At 37.4% G+C, this 20,623-nt stretch overlaps 1 protein-coding gene across 4 annotated transcripts in view; it reads left to right on the forward strand.

The window, feature by feature from the left end:
• Positions 1-20,623, forward strand: part of LOC148947334 (uncharacterized) — a 222,110-nt gene that overhangs the window by 16,979 nt on the left and 184,508 nt on the right. For all 4 annotated transcript variants that reach the window (XM_089097024.1, XM_089097023.1, XM_089097022.1 and 1 more), the window contains exons 2-3: positions 5,346-5,658; positions 16,400-16,471. In XM_089097024.1, the coding sequence (XP_088953150.1) occupies positions 5,498-5,658; positions 16,400-16,471 (233 nt within the window). In that variant the 5' untranslated portion in view covers positions 5,346-5,497. The remainder of the gene's footprint in view (positions 1-5,345; positions 5,659-16,399; positions 16,472-20,623) is intronic.

Genomic DNA, 20,623 nt, shown 5'->3' on the forward strand with positions numbered 1-20,623 from the left:
TACGCCCTTAATGTGTTCCTGTGTTTTTCAGGTGGTAATTATCATATTCATAATGTTTCAGCCAGTCTTTATTAGAAGTAGAGGTTTTAAAGAAAAACGCGCGGCTACTTACGTGTCTTCATTAATCTATGATCCCTATTCCGAAGGTCTCAGTTGTTTTTGAAACTCTGGAATCTTAATCAAATCTGTTTAAACGTAATGAAACTTATTTCATCTTAATTAAATCTACGAAGCTCATCTGTCTTCGTTTTAAAGCTAAACGGATTCCGCAAAGCTAGTTAATTGGTATTAACGGGTTAAGATTTTCTTTAATCTGATCTTGTACAAGTTAAGAAAAATCTTTAGATCCTTACATTTTTGAGCTTTCAAATGATATCATCTTTTAATTTTTGTCTTTGTATTCATTTTTAAGAGGTGATACCAGAAATGAAATTATTTTTCAATTTTTCCCTATTTATCCTAGTCTTTGCTCTGCATTATTCGTTGACTTTTCACTAAATTTACGTTGCTAAGGTAATTGACTGCTGCAGAACTTTTGGTAGGCTTCGCCAACAAAAGTGTTAATTTGGGTAGGCTATGTTAATTGTTAATTTGATTATATAAAATAATAATAAAAAAAAAATGATAAGATGATCTTAAAATATGGTGAATTCTTTTAACTAATTTTATTCTCAAATCCTGGCTTCAAAGCAATGTTGTTAGTTTTAAGATGTACAAATGGTACTGTTTTATTGCTCTGCCCCAAAACATAAAACCTAACACAAGCTATGCCGCAATTCTAAAATTACGTATAACACCTAGTAATTGTTACATACGTATATCACCGAACGATTGCCACACTCACACTTAGCTATTACATCATTGGTGACATTATTATTTACAGTCGTTGGGCAACTATTTGCATAAAGACAAACTCATCTTCTTGTACGCGATTGAAAACTAATTAAATGGCACACCAAATATTGCAATTATGCAACCCCTTGTCCCTTAATAGGATTGGGGTCCAGCCTATTCCCCCCGGAAATACCTACGGCAATTCCCACCTGGAAAATTTTTCCCAAATGTAAAACTGAGCAGCCAGAGGGAATTAAGACAAATAAAAAGAACAGAGAAAAACCTATTGTAATTCAGCTATCATGAAGGTTCGAGTAGATCGTAAGTCGGAAAAGGAAAATACGCATCTGAAAATCATCATTTTTTATTTACAGTTTGATGACTTAAACTGATGATTTTCAGGGTGATCAATAACCAAAGAAAAACCCTACTTTTATGCTGAAAACTTGGTGATGTGATGTGGCCGTGGAGGGTCCAAGAGCCTACTTTTTGTGTTCGATTATACAGGCTGAAAATGTAAACAAGGTGCAACATGCTCACTATTCTGCTAAATTGTTGACATTGTAAGAGGCGAGGAGGGGGTTTTGAAGAGTCAAATGGCCCAACTTCTACCTCAATTAATATGGACTGAAAATCCTTACGCTATTACGCTTAAACAAAATTCAACATATCTACTTTTCTGCTAGATAGTTGATGAAAGGTTGTTAGAGGGGCCAAAGGCGCATATTATGGCATGCATGGTATGTCGTTGGTTCTATCATTTGGAGAAAATTTGCTAGGAGTAGTCGTCGGAGAGGCAATCGCATTTAAAGGGCCAGGCATGAGTGCTGCTTGTTGAATCAGCTGTGATACGAGTAGTATAGATAGTTGTGGTCAAGGCACTCCGGGTTATTGAACTTTGGTTACAGTGTTTTGACCTTGAATTTCTATGATATGATATGATTTATTAACGCATTACTAACCTTTGTTATGTCGCAGTACTAACCTTTGATTTGTAATCTACGAAATCCTCTTAAGATACAAATTTAGGTGGAAAATCATTCTCCAATATTAGCATCACATTTGTAATGACTTTAAAAACGCTTAAATATCAGCTTTCGTGTATTAGCTGTGGGGGAGTTGGTCATGATCGTGGAGCCATGATTTTCAACTTTTTAATTGCATTATTGGGCTCAGAATTATAACCTAAACCTTGGTGAGAATTGAACGCTATTTCGTAAAATGCATTGCTCATTGTATTTGGAATTGGATTCCTATATTAAAGTATTAACCTCAGATTTATAGTCACTAATATCATAACTAGTTAATACTAGTTGTTGAGAATCAAATATTGAATATGTGCTGAATATATTTTGATCTGGTAGTGATTATCTCGGGTTTGTAATCAACAAGCTCAACCAATCTTAATACAAAATTTGGTGGAGTCTAATCGCCATTTGTTAATTATATACTTAGTGTGTCTTGATTTAGGACATTCATTCTGTGATCATAATATTTTTTTCGATAAAAATTTAATGAAGGTGATTTGCTAAATAATCTCCGACTGATTATGAATCGAAAGTAGTCGAATCAATCTATATTTGAGAAGCTGGGGCGGGATGGTCATTCAAGAGGTCATCCAAGTCATCCAAGAACATATATTGAAAATCCTTGCATGACTTAGATATGAGCAAGGTGTCAAATGGTAACCGTTTGGGAAGTATGCACTTAATACGTTTGGTTTTGGTCTGTGCTCGACAATTAGCCTCAGATTTGTAATCACTTGACTTAAACTTCTGCTGATAGTCCAGCTTATGAAGACACGTGACTCTTCGCCTCCAGTCGGAACGGTCTTGTGCAAGCGTGACTGCTTGTTGCAGATCAGTAGGGATCATGGAAAGGTAAAAGGGTAAGACCGTCCCTCCATCCCAATTGAGGCCCTCCGCAGGGGTGCTTCCAGCCATGCACAGAGGAATCAAGACTGAATAGGTTGCTGCCGGATGTTTCTGCTCGTATGCGTACCAAATGATCGTAGAATTCGTGCAGCGAGCTGACGAGAGTTAAGGGTATTATCTGTTAGTGCCAGTAGTCGGATGTTCGAGACGAAGTCGTACCACCTGATCCCTTCTACACGCCTCATTTGTAATCAGCAGTAACAAAACCTTTGAATACCAATATGTTGAAAAAATAAGGTCGGGGTGTTGAATGGGGCACGTCCAAAGGGCCTCACTTTGCGCCCTTCTATCGTACATTTATAGAAGAAGTTGTTAAGCATTCTTTTTACTAATGATGTCCAGGAGGCAAGCTGGCTTAAGAAAATCCTTACACGACTCTGAGTTCGACATGGTGTAACATGCTATTAAAATATTTCTGTGTAGACCTTAATTTAAATGGACTCTTGGCGTAATTTTACAACCTCACTCCTGAACGGCGTGTCCTTTGTTGCGCCGAGAAGCACGTTTTTGGACTTTGTGACCAAAGGCATTCTCCTGCCATTTGCAGTTTTCGATTTTGACATCGATCGTTCTGGTTTTGTTTCGACGTCATATATGGCTGTAGGGGTATAGCATTCGTTTAAGAGGTGATAGGTTGCCTTCCGGGTCGCTTTCGGCCCTTAATAAGTGTTCTGGATTATTTTTTTTAAATTTACAATCGGATAAGTCGCCAGTTCATTCCCATTACTTAGTCAATACAATTAATATGGCTTACAGTATGGGAGATATAGGAAGATCAAGTAAATTATAGCATAACCATAAGTAAAATACATTGGGCATCGAATTGGTGCAAAATTTATTTCGCTGGCAATTGTAATTTTTACCCATGTCAGGCAGAGAGACGGTCCTATATGTCTCATAAAGTTGAGTTTTATTCCACGATTTGTATCAATTTCATACCCCTTTTTGGGGAGTTTATTTCCTGTTTCTGAAATTCCACCCATTTTTCATGTACTAATGTCAATAATGAGTAACTTTAAAATCAACACATTTTACTTATTTGGAATCAGCATGAATTATATATTTTCTTGTTATATACATTATAATTAAAACTTCGTTTTTAGAATTTGGGTTTCAGTTGATAAGGGCCACTTTACCAAGCCTCAAATGAATCAATTTCATTTGAAATGAAGCGTTAAAACAATGTCTATATGAACCGTTTATTTTGTATGGACTTCGTATATCTTCGTATGTCTACGGACGAATGTACTGCTGCGCGGTGTCACTGCCTCTGAAACTGAAAGCTCAGTTATATAGTTTTTCTGTGATTCTAAACAGATTAGCTCTTTACCTTTCTGCAATGACTGCAATACTTTTGAAAACACATTGATAGTTATTTCTTATATTCTTGCCTATTTTTTCTGATGTGCACTTGTCTATTGCCTTGGGTGCAATTGCGTGCAGGGGGCTCTGTTAGTGAAATTAGAGGAATCTCCCTGAAGTTTGGTTTAAGTCTCATCCAGTGGTGGATCCAGGGGGGGGGAGGGGCTGGCCCCCCAAGATTTTTATGGTGCCCATTTTCCCAGTTTTTTTCTTTTTTTCACTTTTTTAGAATAAATTTGTCAGTTTGGTCAATTATTGGCACCTTTGTCACATTAGGTTTCCCAAGATTTTGCTCATTGGTGACCTTGTCACATTGACCCCCCAATATTTTGCTCTAGATCCGCCCCTGGCCTCGTCGCAAAGAATGATGGCCCAAAATTGGTCTCCATTCTGTTTTTCTTTTGGACCCCTTCCCATCTAGGAACAACCATTTGATACCTCCTCAGTGGTCACTTTCATATCTGTGTACTCCTTTGCACAGGGGCATGCCAAAAGGGTCATTGGGGCCCACCCCACCCTAAATCTTAATATCTTTTTGAATTTCTGGAAATTTATTCAAATTATCAAATAAAATTCACTTTGGTACTTATTAAGAATCCGATACACACTCCATAAATGAAGTTTCGTTAATGCTAATGAAATAAAACAAAATAGGATAAAAATATAATAGTTTATGAACAAATTTGGGCTATATATTTGTGCATTTGGGGGGTGGGGGTGGAGGGTAAAGCATAGCATATATTAAATACGTAACTCGGCCTAACCCAACCTAGGCACCTTTTACTACCGCTAAACCACATAAAACTAAAGTTTAAATATAGTTCCCGGAATGAGAAACCCTTTGTTTATACAGGGTCTCATATAATTACTGGGTAGTGCCTACCTGATCTCGCGATACAATTCTCGCGTGTTTACCGGATTCTTAACAAGTACCTCCACTTTATAAATATTACCCCTCCCCCGCATATTTTTACTATAACCCTCAACCCCCACATCACAAATCCTGGGCACGTACCTGCCTCCCCATCTATATTGATTCTCCTCTAATGTCTGGATTTTGAATATTTATCTTGAAATCTGTAGGCTAGTTATTTATGAGCTTCCAAATCATAATTTATTTATTCTTTTGTCTGAAATACTAATTTTGTAGTTTTAAATTTATTTTTTAAAACATATGGTATTATTGACTAATTATTTTTTTTTATCTATTTTCAGCTATACTCTGTTGTGCATTACCCGTTCGCTTTGAGAGGATAAGAAAACTCCGCCAGTTTTGTCAGAGGAATCAGTTGCTTTTGGAGCTTTATCAAGGATAGTGAAGAGAGTCATAATTAAAGTGCTGCTTAGTTTTAAATGAAATATGTGAAATGAACAAGTTTGGGATAATGGTGATTTTTCTTCTTTTCGGATTAGCAACTGCTGAAGAATTATGTCCTGATATTTGCTCTTGCTTTGGTGGGCTGGTTGATTGTAGCAAGAAAGGCTTAAGTGATGTACCTGATGGTCTTCCGAGTTGGACAGAATTTTTGTAAGTATTAATAACCAGGATTGATCTTTAGGTAAAAGTTACTTATAGGACAAAAGTTAGGGAGGAGAAAAAGAGATATATCGTGAGGTACTTTTGTCTTATAGCCACCACACTCAAGATCTTGTATCGCGAACATAAGACAACACTGTATATAAGGTACTTGTCAGTTAGCCGGAACCCACACGATATATTGTATAGGAAAGTTTCTCCGTTTTTACATACATCCACAAAATTATATTGTCCAATCAAATAGAATCTCCGATAATAATCAAACTGGAAAGCGATTAGCCTTTAAGAGTGCTTTACGTAAAATGAAATTGTGAAATGCCATTTAGACTTGTGTTTTTTTATTCAGTTACCCTTTCCCCGTTACTAGGAAAGGGTCGTCCAATTTTAGTTTTGTGTTTTTATTTTAAGGTTTGGTTTTTATATTTTTATCAGTTTTATTCTGCACTGAGGACGATCAAGCGGAGGTCTTGACCGAAATATTTGCAAATTTTTTTATTTTTTTCACTTGCTGTTAATTGTCCTCGTTTTCATTCTTCGTGATTTTATGTTTTATCACTTCCATCACAAATTCATTCCAGCACCCTCTAATGCCGTAGCGGTTATAGACATAGACCTTTATAATCTGTGGGGGGGGGGGATGTACCATCGGAGTGTAAGAATATAAAATGAAAGAAATTTAACATCAGAAAAACTGGGGGGGGGGCTGTCTTAACGGGGTTAGATATAGCCTTAGGCTATAAACGAAAGATTGATGAATTTGCGGGTTTGCTGCTATTTTTTGTCACCACAACGCTACTATTTTTTTTCTCACCAATTGGTTCAAAACGTCAAACAAGTTCAAAAAGGAAGAAAAACAAGCCTGAAAGCAACAGCCGTTTTACGAGATTGCCTTCGTAAATGTGCGTAAAATAATCTCAAGTTATATAAAATTGACTAGACAGGAGGCCAGATTCAATACTAGTCTTTTCGCCAGTGGCGTAATTTCGTCAAAAATTTCGCGGGGGGAGTTAGAGGCAATTTCCCCAAGTCAAGTGAAAATGACGATGAAATCTGAAAAATGAGCCATATAGTACCATTAAGGTGAAATTATACTCACCCGTTTCTGTGGATGCTTGAATTATGCAGGCTTATCTTGGTTTTGACAATATATTTTAAGAAGCTAAATTTCAGCTGCAGGGGGAGGGGGCAAACAGAAGTTTGGGAGGGGCAGTTGCCCCCCCCCCCCCTCATTCCCATAGCAAATTACGCCCAGACTTCTTGCTATATTGGAAAGTTGTTGAGCCTGGCGTATGATAGTTTCAGCAATGAATCTACTATTAAGGATTTTCAAGTTTTTACCTACACCACTTCCTCCTCCAGGGAATGGACTTTAATAGTTTGGAAAATTTTGTACAAGGTGAATAAAACTCACAGAACAATTGAAGTCAATTCGTGGGGAGGTACTTGACAAAATATTAATTCCATTTGCAGAATAGAGTTACTTAAGAACAATTCAATGCACATATACAACCCAGGGTATATATTTGGACATTCAGGGGGTGGGTAAAGTTTGGTTCCGACGCAAATAAATATTATATGTGGATTCATGATGAAATTCTGTCTCTAAATATATGGGCAGCTCAGGTAGGGGGTTGCCGTACCAAATTAAGAGTGTATTAGATCAGTGTGGACTAAGCCATATGTGGGGGGATGGTTTAGGGCTCGAGGATATGGGGGACCAAGTACGTAGATTAGTTGAAAGGATTCTACAGGACCAAGAAATAAAGGCATGGCGGGTTTAGCGTTCGCTTTCGAATTCACTGGGTCTTTATTGTCGGTCGAAGGAGATTTGGGTTGAAGTTCTATTTTTTAAGGTGGGTTTGAATAAAAATGAAATTAAGTTGCTTATTGAAATGAGGGCTGATAGTTTGTCACTGGGCCAAAGAAGAAAGTTTATCGGGAAGGAAAGGTCAAAGACTGGTCCTTATTTTTGTCCTATTTGTGGAAGTTTAGATGAGAGTGTTTATCGCTTGATGTGTGAATGTGAGGAGCCGAGTGATTGGAGACTTGAAGTGTTTGGTAGGGGGGATTATGATTTTGAGTGATTGGTGAGTGTGGGGCGATGAGTGTTTTATGGCTATCAGAAGCTTGGCATGGTTCCTTCGTCTCGCGATGAATCATAGAAGTAGATTTGTGCAATTTCTTTGTAATGGTTCTTTGTTTATATTTTTTGCCATGGCCTATGGGCTTTTTGCGCAAATTATTTCTATGTTATTCTATACGTCTATTTCTCAGCTGTTTCATTAGTTAGTTAATCTGAAAATTTACCATTTCTTTTCGTTATTTTCTACTGTCTTTGAAATATTTTACACATTTTTCTAATTTTTCATTTTGTTTTATTTGTAACGAGATAATTAAACGTATTTCAAACAGTTGGTTGTACGAAAAGTGTGGTCTAATCCCGCTTTCTAGAGCTATAATGAGAGAAAGGTTGAGATGACTAGGGCACGTTCTGCGGCTAAATATGCGTCTTAAAAGTTATTTTCTACCCATTTCTCCGCTCCATTTTTCTTTACTTGAGGATGTATCCTAGGTAAGTTCTTGACTCTTCAATCACTCCAGAAAATTGTAAAAGTCACCGAACTGTAGTGTTTTACTGAAACTGTATTGTTCAAAATATGGATATCACGACAAATGAGTGTTTAAGGCCCTTAACCCAAATCCTTAGTTTTCCTATGATATTTTTTTTATATTATTTTAGTCCTCACCATAGAAGCAGGACCTTTTTATTGGGTGGACACTTCTATTTTCAAAAATACCTATTTTGTGTTTTCACTGAAAAACCTCTTATTTTGGTAATTCCATTGAATAGAATCGAAAAAATTGTCCCCTCCCCCTAGATTAAAAATGGCCATGTCCTCTATATATTCTTGAATGGACTCCCTGTGTAGAAGAAGAAAATTACTTTATTGGTATAGTTAAAGTTGTGGCAATCAGTTTTTTCATCATTGTTTTCTTCATTTTAAGTTTACTTCATTGGTAGCCTATTATACCCTATGGTGAACCTACCTATTAAGTTTTGAGCAACGTGCAAAAGACGCGCTAAGCTTTGGAAGAGTGGCAGACCAATTCCAATGCGTGGTAGTTTCTGTTCTGTAAACTTTTTATTCATCATCTACTTTTTTGTCCGTTGTAAGTTCTGATCGTTTCATTTTTAAATACCACTCCTGCTTTTCGTTGAAAAACTTAAAGAAATGTAATTATTGAAGAGGACAAAGATTAAAGGGCAGAACTGATGTGACGTTATATTATAGCATTTGAAGAGCGTACGCGTGTGAACAATAAGCTGAAGAAGTAGCGTTTCTTTTAAACATTTTGATTTGTGAAACATGGACTTAACGCAATGAAAAAGTAAAGAATACGACATTGGACTTTAAAATCCCTACCGGCGGTCCTGATCTCCATTTCTTGGCCCTTCAGCCAGGAAGTGCAATGGGGGGTTGGGGGCCAACCATCTTGTGCTTTCGCACACCCTTCCTGTTTACCTTCCCCAGATTTCTCCGGGTGCCCATATAGAGCCGGGTCGACTCTGGCTGAGTCGACCCAGCTCTATCCAGCGCACGTTTTAAGTCAAACTATAACTACAAAACAACCAGAGAACCACGTTGTAGAAGTTTAAAGCCCTTATATGCAAATGTTGAATTGAAAAACAACAGGAAATTTACCTAAGACAGTGAAATTTGTTTATTCATTAAAATAATTTCGGCTAGTTAGGGATGAAGGGAGATACCTCAAAGGGTGCATTTTAATGCCAAGACATCCCAATTCTCTTTGAGCCTTCAAATAAACACATAATTATTTCTAAGGGTGTAGGTAGAAATTGATGTATATTCCCCAGAACCGTATCGAGGGCTTCTGTTTCAGGAGTTTTTTTTTTGGCGGGGGGGGGGGGTGAGAGGGGTACAAAAAATCGCATAAAAATTTGAAATTTGTATTAAATCCCTCTTGATCTTTGGGAATATTTCTGGTCTACGTTATTATTATGAAAGAAAAGAGGGTACTTGTGTCTTACAGCCACCACACTCAAGTTCTGTCGAGAAGTGGTTAGGTTAATGCTAATGAAATAAAACAAAATGTGATGAAAATATAATATTTATCAACAAAATTATGAAAACTACAACAAAGTATTTGGAAAGGGGGCCGCCCAGACCGCAATATATTAAAGACGTAATCTAGCCTAACCAAAATTCTAACTGAATATTTAATTAAAATATAGCTACAATGTAGTTTCCCACCGAGCCGAAGCTAATATATTGTCTGGTATAAAGACCATAAAAACCGGTTATTGTCTCTTGTTCGCGATACAGGATCTTGAGTGTGGTGACTACAAGACAAAGGTATCGAAAAGGGTAACATTAAATCCCAAAACGAGCAGAAATCATTCCGTATAGGAGGGGGCTGCCTCTTCCTCAATTCCACCCCACCCCATGGTCGCAGAAACTTCGGAGGGTGCCCTTTACGTCAGAAATTCTGAGCTCTAGTCGTTTTTAAAAGTCAAAAGTGATTGAAGACCAACCAGCAAGGGAGGAATTTTCCCGCGGGGGGGGGGTAAACACCGGCTTCCCCCTGTGCATAACTAAGAGGGCATGAACGGCGGGGTTTAAATTTGCAAAAAAGGAGCAAAAAATAGGTGGTTTGTGTCAAAATACAGGACAATACGGAAGAAATGAGGCTCCCTTGGTTGGAAGGAGGGGGTATATGTTGTGACTAGGAATTGCTTATCGGTAGTTGAGACACGAAGACAGCGGTATGCCCCCCAAAACTGCCAAAAAAAGAAAATATTAATGACAGCAGCGCAAACATAAGTAATTCTATGATATTTAAAGCAAGTTTAACACCCATGAAAACTTTCGAATTCTGCCCAATGTCTTCCTATACATTGCGTTGTTTCCCTGCGCGAACTTTCAAAAACTAGGAAAGGGCCTGGGGCTATGCCCCTTTTCCTGTGGTGTCCCTATTCAGAAAGCTAGCTAAGTAAATGTGACAGATTTGTGGTCCTCTATCTTAATTTGCATGAGGTGTCATTATCGGGCTGGTCATCTTAATTGTTGCAGTTAGCGGCAAGATTCAAATAAAATTGCGGTTAAAAACAAGCATCCTTGCCGCTAGGCAAAAAGTTTTGTCTTCTGATGTCTTGACTATGAAACACTAAAAGATGTTTTGGGTATTATGGTAATGTGTGTAGCCCCAGGAAAAAAGGGATGGCCTAATCACACGATCAAGGGTTTTCAAAGGTGTGAAAATATAGGTGTTCCTTTTTGGCAGTGGTTGTGGAAGAAAACAAAAAAAATCTGCTTGATTATGTTTTAGTGAAGATTTAATTGTCAGATGCTTTGATTTTAGAATCCTGGTGGAAAACGGAAATACTTAGTATTTGGGCCGTCAACGGAGAAATATTTTTTTTTGTATTTTATAGACTAAATATATATTTTTTAATTTACTGTAATTTTTTATAATTGTTTATTTAAATCGCTTGTTGTTGTAGTAAACTAAATTGATCCCTCGAAAAAAGCTCCCGCTCGTGGGCCAGCGAAATGGCTCATATCTTGTGGGCCATAGCATGCCAGGGATGGGGTGGAGCGTTTTTTCCAATAGAATTAAATCTAAGGATACACGTTTTTTAGGCTATTTCAAATAACCCGCTTGGTAATGTAAAAAAAAAAAATAACAGTCATTTGACTTGAGCCTAAACTTCTAGCTGTGCCACTAGGCATATGTGCAGTATTTTTATGGAATGGGGCAATTTTTGGTACTTATCTGTTATAGCTACAACGCAAGTTCTTCATCTAAGTAGAACTGGTTTCTCTGACGCTCAATCCTAATGAAATATACCAAAATTTGATGAAAATATAGTACTTTATTGACCGAATTATGGAAACTACAAAAGAAACTTGTTGAATGCAATCAATGCAGGCCGCCCAGAACGCATTGATGTCAGGTTAGGTTAGAACACTATTCTTTATCAATACAGATCGCAAACTAAATTAATTTCATACATGGCCAGAAAAACCGCTTCTAATCAGATAAAGAACTTGAGTGTTCTAGATATAACAGATAAGTACCCAATTTTTTTTAACCCTAGAAGGGCAAGTTTTTGTAAATTTTACGACTCTAAAACACATTTTCACGGTTGCCATTTAAACGGATGCAGTGTACGAACCGACCTTCCTGATATGCTAATATTATGACTATCCAGTTCTAGTGCCTTCACCGATGTTTTATTCTCTGAACTGGTTGGGGAGAGATTAAGGGTGCGTAGTAAAATTTACGAAAGCTTAACATTTACTTAACTTTTTCTCCTATTTCAGGAAAAGGAATTTTTTGACCAAAACTTGGTAATTAGTAAGCTTCTTCGGACAATGAGGTTAGATCAGTTTTTTAAAGTTGTTGACAAGCTTCGTAGCTAATTTCGTGAGGAAATAGCACATGAAAATGCCGAATTTGGCTATTTTCTGATTTAACAAATGAGCAGGAAAAATTTTTCACACTGACAAATAGAAATGTCACGACTGACAACAGGTTTACATCGATTCCATTTGCAGCAGAACTACTGAAAGAACCGTATGGCCTGACTACAGATAGGAGAGCACGAAAAAACAAGAGGGAAATTCCGGAAGAGCTGCATGTCAGCAAGGGGAGAATTACAGGAGCCTCAATGTTCTGTTTCGATCAGGAGCTGACTCTGGTGTCTTATCTTCCTAAGCCATCAAAAATGGTTCTGCATATGTCAACTTGCCACGAGGTTACTAGTATTACGTATCCAAGCAAGAAGCCTGAGATCATTGAGTACTACAATAACACCAAAGGCGGTGTAGACACGTTTGACCAAATGTGTAGTTCAATGTCAGTGGCTCGGAAGACAAATAGGTGGCCCATGTACATTTTTTATGGGTTGATCAACAACGCGTGTATCAACAGTTATGTCATCTACTCCTTCAATATCTCCAAATCTGGTGGAAGACCACTTTCACGAAAGGATTTCATGAATGTTCTGTTCAAAGAGTTGACCCAGCCGCATATGACCACTCGCTTAGAAACCCCCACTTTGCAGCGCTCGATCAGACTCGATATCAGTCAAACAATTGAGGTGACAGGTGAAATACGTTCAGGAACGTCTGTGGAAGGGAGAAGAACGACCTTCAGCCTCTGCCCAGTGCGCATTCGCCGAATGACTAACAATTTTTGCAACCACTGCAAAAAACCGTTCCGCAGTGAGCACCGTGCGAAGTCATGCATACCTTGTGAGTCCAAGAAATGAAGGTAACCTTTTGTGCTGTGTGAAACATTATCTGAAGATCTGTTTTTGATAATTCCCACTTACTTTTAAAATATACTTAAGTGATGAGTTTTAAAAGTCAATGTTTCTGCAAGTAGTAATTTTTACGAAAGATTACCATCTACGTAACTTTTTGGGAAGCTTACCTTTCTAGGGTTAAACTTATCAAAAATCTGTTTGTATGCATTTTTGCTATGTTTTTATGAGTCTGACAAATCTTCTTTTTTGGGGGGAGGGGAGAGGGGTTTAAACCCCGTAACTCCCCTACTGGATATAACCTTGTATCTACAAATTTAAAATTGAAGAACTGTGAGAATTTTCGATGTGTTTTCGAAAAATTCGGATAATAACTATGTCTTAAATCATCCACAGAAAATGCACATTTTCAAAGGTTAATGTCTGATGCTTCGACAGAAGTACTTTTCGCGCCCTAGTTTATTGATTTTTACCTATCCTATCTAAACTATAAGAAATGTGTATTTTGAATATGGAGCGGCAGTGAAGAGGTGTTCAGGGATGTTTAACCCCTAAACTACCTGTGTATGAACCTAGGATTTGATAGCTGTTCAATAATTTTGGCAACGGATTCTACATTTTTTCTTCTTTAACTGTCCCAAATAGATAAGATTCATTCATGCAGTTGCTATTATGAATAATGCTATTGAGGTTTTCAAATTTTAAGGTTATATATATTGACATATGCAGTGAGTTCGGCTCTCAGAGCGCCTGATAGCGTTTTCAAAAATTAAAATATTTTCTTCTTACCTTTATCTAACACCATTATCTCACCGAAGGCCGAGAACGATAAGAAAATTGTTTCATGGATATTCAGGGAAGGGTTTATTTTATGGCCCAAAGTCGTTTTAACTTCTTATGAAGCAACCTTTTCGCAAGGATTTATTTATATTTCTTGAAAACCGAGAACGGGTCATTCAGACCTACATACTGGGAGAATTCGGTGAAGCCGTATAAGATCGGTCTCAGTCAGGGACGCAGGCACGGGGGGGATGCCTCGGCTCTCATCCTAAAATCTCCCGAATTTAAGGGCAATTCTCTTTCAAATTATCAAATGTTTTTTTTACTTGATACCCCTCCCTGTGAAAAATTCCTCCGTTCGTGCCAGGTCTCACTCAACGGAATGTCCCAAAAAGATGTCCCAATGTCCCAAAAAACATACTTTTTGATATTTTTTTTCATAATTTTTCTTGTACGATTTCCCTTCCTTTTTAAAAAATTTTCTGCACAGTTTGACTTGAGTGACCATATGGGTCGATAGCCCTTTGGCTCTGCCCCAAATAGCGTCACTTACTGCGTCAGTATCTTTAGAAACTACATGTGTTTAATTTATGTCCTTGGAACTGGTAAAGTAATCTCAGAAATAGTTTTTATGGGAACCTGATACTAGCAAACACACCTGTTATCACTGGGAAATGTGTTGACCCTTTCGTGTGTTTGCATAAATCCTGAAGTGGGATCATGCAGATGAATAGGCTTTAAGATTTAGGAGACGTGCCTTTGTTAGACGAACAAACAATGAAATTGGGAGGGATGCTGGTACCCGATGTACACAACCAATGCTTTTAGATTCACAAATATTAGGCTGCTTGAATGAATTGTTCCGTGCCGGTTGTCATCATATCTTAGTAAAGCGTTTCTTTATTGTTCACATCAAAGGCTCCAACCAGAGTACACGTACCCCTGGTGATACAAGAAAGAATTTTTTTTTTTGGGGGGGGGGAGAAAGAAAATTATTAAAAGAAATTATGCCCTAAAAAGGTATTCTCCTAAAATTGTGACAATGTGGTTGTGTAATTGTCAGATGCTTTGATTTTAGAATCCTGGTGGAAAACGGAAATACTTAGTATTTGGGCTGTCAACGGAGAAATATTTTTTTTTTGTATTTTATAGACTAAATATATATTTTTTAATTTACTGTATTTTTTTATAATTGTTTATATAAATCGCTTGTTGTTGTAGTAAACTAAATTGATCCCTCGAAAAAAGCTCCCGCTCGTGGGTCGGCGAAATGTCTCATATATCTTGTGGGCCACAGCATGCCAGGGATGGGGTGGAGCGTTTTTTCCAATAGAATTAAATCTAAGGATACACGTTTTTTAGGCTATTTCAAATAACCCGCTTGCTAATGTAAAAAAAAAAATAACAGTCATTTGACTTGAGCCTAAACTTCTAGCTGTGCCACTAGGCATATGTGCAGTATTTTTATGGAAGGGGGCAATTTTTGGTACTTATCTGTTATAGCTACAACGCAAGTTCTTCATCTAAGTAGAACTGGTTTCTCTGACGCTCAATCCTAATGAAATATACCAAAATTTGATGAACAGAGTACACGTACCCCTGGTGGTACAAGAAAGAATTTTTTTTGGGGGGGGGGGGGAGAAAGAAAATTATTTAAAGATACGTAATATGGCCAATATATAAAGTCGTATTCCCGAAACAATGTTGTAGCCTATTTCAAAGGAGTTAGGGAATCGTGATCTGAGGCTCGATGAGACGTCAACCTGAAAATAGATTGGGAATAGTTGTTTTACACAGTTGGTTTTGCTCTAACTCTTTGTTTAAAGCCCTTTAATGCTGTATAACATGCTGATGTTCAAATGTCATTTTATGTCTTTTATTTAGGTGTCAGGCCATTTTTATTTTAATTTGAGTACAAAATCTTACGGTTTTTTCTTCTCTTTTGTTTTTAATATAATTTGGTGCAGGACAGAGCAAGTGTATGCATGTTCAACCGGATTTTTTGTTGGGGGGAAGGGTGCCAGAAATTTGAAAATATGTATTTTATGTCACAATTCTCCGGGAGGAAGGTCCTTCGAAGCAATTCCGTTGGAAATATCCATCCATAGTTTGTAGCCATAACCTTTTAGTTAGGCAGTGGTAGCTGCTTCTGATTTGGTAGCACTCCTGGCTGCTCGTTGCCCCAACCCCCTTATCTGGCGTTGGCTTGTTGTATGTGGAACTTCGTCTGGTATCTTTTTTTTTTCGAGGAAGAGCTGGATTATGTAAGAATCATAGTCATAAAGAGTGTTTTTGAAAAATAGGCTGCTAAAAGTTCTTGATATTTTGCCCTAAAAAGGTATTCTCCTAAAATTGTGACAATGTGGTTGTGTGTCCTGTTAAGATTTTGTTAAATAAACACAAGTTTAAGGAGGGCCAGGCTCCTCTGGGGTCCACAAATTCTTAGCGCTAACTAAAAGCAGAAAATTTCCTAAAAGAAGGATTGACAGCATAATTTACCTGCAGCTTTGTGGTACCTCTGGACTGATTCCATATTCTTGCCCCTTCTCATCACACCATGCTCAAGAAAGCTGAAATGGCGTCTTTTTTTTTCTTGTAATTTTCTAACCAAGTGAATTGCAGCTTAGTTACTCTAGCTTATTCAATTCCTTCTTCTTTTAGGGAGTTGCAAGGGAATAAAATAGCAGATCTGCCGCCGAAAGTCTTTTCAAGACTGTTGGGATTACGATATTTGTAAGTAGTGGAATTCTTTGATATTTCCGTGAGCGTGATCATGTTTGAAATCGTGGGATTAGGTTAAGTTCGGTTTATATTCTTAGGAATGCATAGTACGTGCTTAGCTGTGAGAATGAGAAATGCGTGAATAATTGAACGAGATTTATTTTGTTTTTCCGGCAGTTGTATTACAACGGGGAAATCTACGTTAGTGAATAGATCGCATGGCATAATAGTACTGGCTTGACGAAATTCTACTTTTTTAAGTAAAAAAAGATATGTGTGGATTTTATGTATGTAACTTATTTTTCTTTAGAACAGCGACTAAGAGCAAATGAAAGTACAACTCAGAGGGGATGTTAAGAACTCATTCATAAGATAATTGTCAGGACTAGTGGCATATCCCCAGGTGTTGTAAAGAGTGATTAGAAAGATAGCCAAGTAAAAGAAAGACCTTATCCTAGCTCATGAAGATTATTTGGTTTGGTAAAAAAGAAAAGTGAAAATAAACTTCAAATTTGGCCTCGCCTCCCTCCTCACAGTATAAATCCTCTCATATAGTCCATAAGGCTTGGGCCTGTGTGCTCTCACGCAGGTAACAAATGCAAGACGTGAGGAAAGGGGCAGGATGGTGGTGTATGGGTGTTACCAGAAAATTGCCCTAGAGGCCGAGGGAAGAGCCCCGTTAGGAGCTTTGCTTTTTTCCTAGATTTTAATGGGATATTTCCTATTATTTGTAAAAAAAATAAAATAAAATAATGTTTTCTTGCTTCTGAGAGGGGCCATTCCTTCTTCCCGATTCGATCGAAGGGGGAGGGGGTGAAATTGTCAACATTAGGAAAAATTTATTTTTTCTGTTTTAGAAGGGGGATAGTCGACCTTTTAATACCTATTATTCATAAGTTTTAGATAAGATGGCTGCTAGGGAACTCGATGTGCAATGTTACGATACGTTACAGCCAATAATCGAAGCGCCGGAAAATAGCTTGGGAAATCTAAAAAAAACGTTCCGCCGTCAATGAAAACTTGAGTTGACCGCTAGTGCGCGATGGGAACGAGGCTGACTACCACCATTTTATAGTATTAAATAAAAAAAAAAGTTTTTTTTAACTGAAAGTAAGGAACGACGTTAAAACTTAAAACGAACAGAAATTATTCCGTGTATGAAAAAGGCTGTCCCCTCCTCAACGCCTCGCTCTTTACGCTAAAGTTTTTCATTGTTAATAAAAAAATAGAGTTGTGAGAAAGTCAAACTTTAGCGTAAAGAGTGAGGCGTTGAGGAGGGGACAGACCCTTTCATATACGGTATAATTTCTGTTCGTTTTAAGTCTTAAAGTCGCTCCTTACTTTCAGTTAAAAGAAAAGCTTGCTTTTTTTGTTTAATTTCTGAACGTTTTTGAATTAATGAGGCTTTGATTTTGACTCACCGTACATGAACAATTAAAACAAAATTTGCATATTAATTTTCTTTTATTTGGTTAAATGGCTTTCTCGAAACTTGTTTAATTTTAGGCTATTTACTAACGTTTTTATTAGTAATAAATATACGTAACTTACGAATTAACTTACGTAACGAACTTCTATATTCATATATTTTTAATACGTATATTAGAGGGTTCGCCCCCTATTCAATACCTTGCTCTTTAAGCCAAAGTTCGAATTTTGTTCCAATTCTTTAAAAATGACCCCTTAATCACAAATGCCGTTAATTAGAATAAATAGCTCTAATGAAAGCACTAAATAATCTTTGGCTTAAAGAGCGAGGTATTGACTAGGGGGTGAACTCTATCATATGCGTAATGTTTCTGTTGTTTTAAGTTTTGATGTTGCGCCTTACTTTCAGTTGAAAAACTTGTCTTTTTTTATTTAATTTCTGATCTTTTTTTTAATAATGCTGGGAAATCCGGCGCCCCCTTCATAGCAGTGTCCCTTCCCCCAAGAAAACTCCCTTCATGGAAAGATCCTCCCACATAACCCCCGACCGACCCAAACCTCTGCAGTATGGTTCTCTGATATGCTGAATATGATGGTGTGGTTTTCATTAAGGTTCTATAACTTTAGGGGGTCTTTCCCCCTTTTTTCGAAAATCAGCCAAATTTTCTCAGGCGTGTAACTTTTGATAAGTCGGACTAAACTTGATGAAACATATATATTTGAAATCAGCATTAAAATCTGATTCTTTTGATGTATCTATTGGTGTCAAAATTCCGTTTTCTGCAGTTTCGGTTACCATTGAGCCGGGTCGCGCCTTACTAACAGTTCGTTACACGAACTGTTAGATTTGCTTCAAATTTTTATGACTGAGATAGTTAAAGCTATTAATAGACTCCCTTCTGTGAATAATGAAATAGATAAATTTCAAAAAGAAATCGCTTTTAGTGAACCTTAAGGTAAATAGCGTATTTGAGTAGGCGTCCATTCAAACGAAACATTAAAGTGATATGATACTAGTTTTTTATGACCACTTTTTTACTTGTCTTTTGCATTTCAGGATTGCGTAGTTATAAGCTTTAGCTCGCTAGGATAGCCTTTTTTCCCTTCTCTCGGAATTTTTCTGTTTTTCTCAGTGGAAGACCGTATTTTGTAGTATTGGTATTTATGTAGCAAGCATCCCATACGAGCGTAGCTTTCTGTTCCCTCCTAGTATAATTTTTTCTTTTTGGTTATATATCTTGTCTCATGTTATCCAATTTAGTATATTTCTAAATTTTAGTGTTAATACCCGTAGAGCTGTCGAAACCTTATTCGTAGGAGATAAGGCATAGCTGCATGTCGATTCCTCAGCAATAATTATAAAAGTCAATTAAGCCCCTACTAGCTTTTAGCTGATGTTTGATTAGTTTATTGCCCTATATTTCATATTTTATCAAGGGCAACCCGTCGTGATTTCTTAGGCCTTAACGCCAGCCGGCCATATGTTGTCGATTTGTTCTCACGTCTTGACGCTTTTTGATGAAGTTATGGGAGGGAGACTGGATCTGATCCGTATAAACGGATTGCTAAACCCAGACTACACATGTAGGGTGTCAATGTAGTCAAATGGGGTAGGTTGTACTAATTAAGTCTGGTTGAATGACTATTCCAAGGATTAGTGTTGACATTATTTGGCTATCGAGAATCAAAACATTTTCATGGTTTTTATTCAAATTATCCAGTAAAGTTTGTTTTTTATAATTGCTCCCCTATCATCCCTGGAAAAAAAAATCCTGCGCGCGTGAGTGGTTTCAAGTTATGCTATTGTAGCTGTATTTTAACTTGCTATTTTGAAAAGTCCAATTTCAGTGTCAAAGCAAACTCGCTCGTAACTGCTACTACTAATTCTACTTCTGTTGAGCTTGTGAAGTACGATTAAAAAAAAACAAAAACAAGTTTTTTAACTGAAAGTAAGGACCAACATTGACACTTAAAACTAGCAGAAATTATTACGTATATGAGGGTGGACGCCCCCTCGTCAATACCTCTCTCTTTACGCTAAACTTCGATTTTTGTCCCAACTCTAAGAATAAATAGCTCTTTTAACAAAACTAATCAAGCTTTACCGTAAAAAGCGAGGTATTGACGAAGGGCGACCCCACTAATATACGTCATAATGTCTGTTCATTTTACGTTTCAATGTTGCTCCTTACTGTCAATTAAAAAAACTTGTTTTTTATTTATTTAATTTATGATCGTTTTTTAAATAATGTTGGGGAATCTGACCCCCCTCCATGGAAAATTCCCTTCCACTTAAAAAATTCCTCCGTGGAAACATTCTCCCACGTAATCCCCCGACCACTCCCCACACCACAAAAATCCCCTTGAAAACGTCTGTATACTTCCTAATAACCAATACTTTATGTAAACAATGGGCAACGTTCATAACTTGCAGCCCTTCCCCCGGGGACTGTTGGGGGTTAAGACATCCTCAGAGACATAGATTTTTCGACTATGCTGAACAAAATGGCTGTCTCAAAATTTTGATTTGTTGACAGGGGAAAAAGAGCGTGGGAGGAGGACTAGCTTCCCTCCAAAATTTTTGGTCACTTAAAAAAGGCACTAGAACTTTTGGTTTTCGATTAATTGAGCCCTCTCCCGATCTTCTGTGATCACTATTTGGATAAGATCACCCTTGGAAAAAAAAACAAACAAACGAATAAACATGCATCCGTGATTTGTCTTCTGGCAAAAAAA

This window comes from Artemia sp. Qi Xiang Cuo, chromosome 11 (genome assembly GCF_049724085.1).
Source record: "Artemia sp. Qi Xiang Cuo chromosome 11, ASM4972408v1, whole genome shotgun sequence".
In the NCBI taxonomy this organism is placed as follows: domain Eukaryota; kingdom Metazoa; phylum Arthropoda; class Branchiopoda; order Anostraca; family Artemiidae; genus Artemia; species Artemia sp. Qi Xiang Cuo.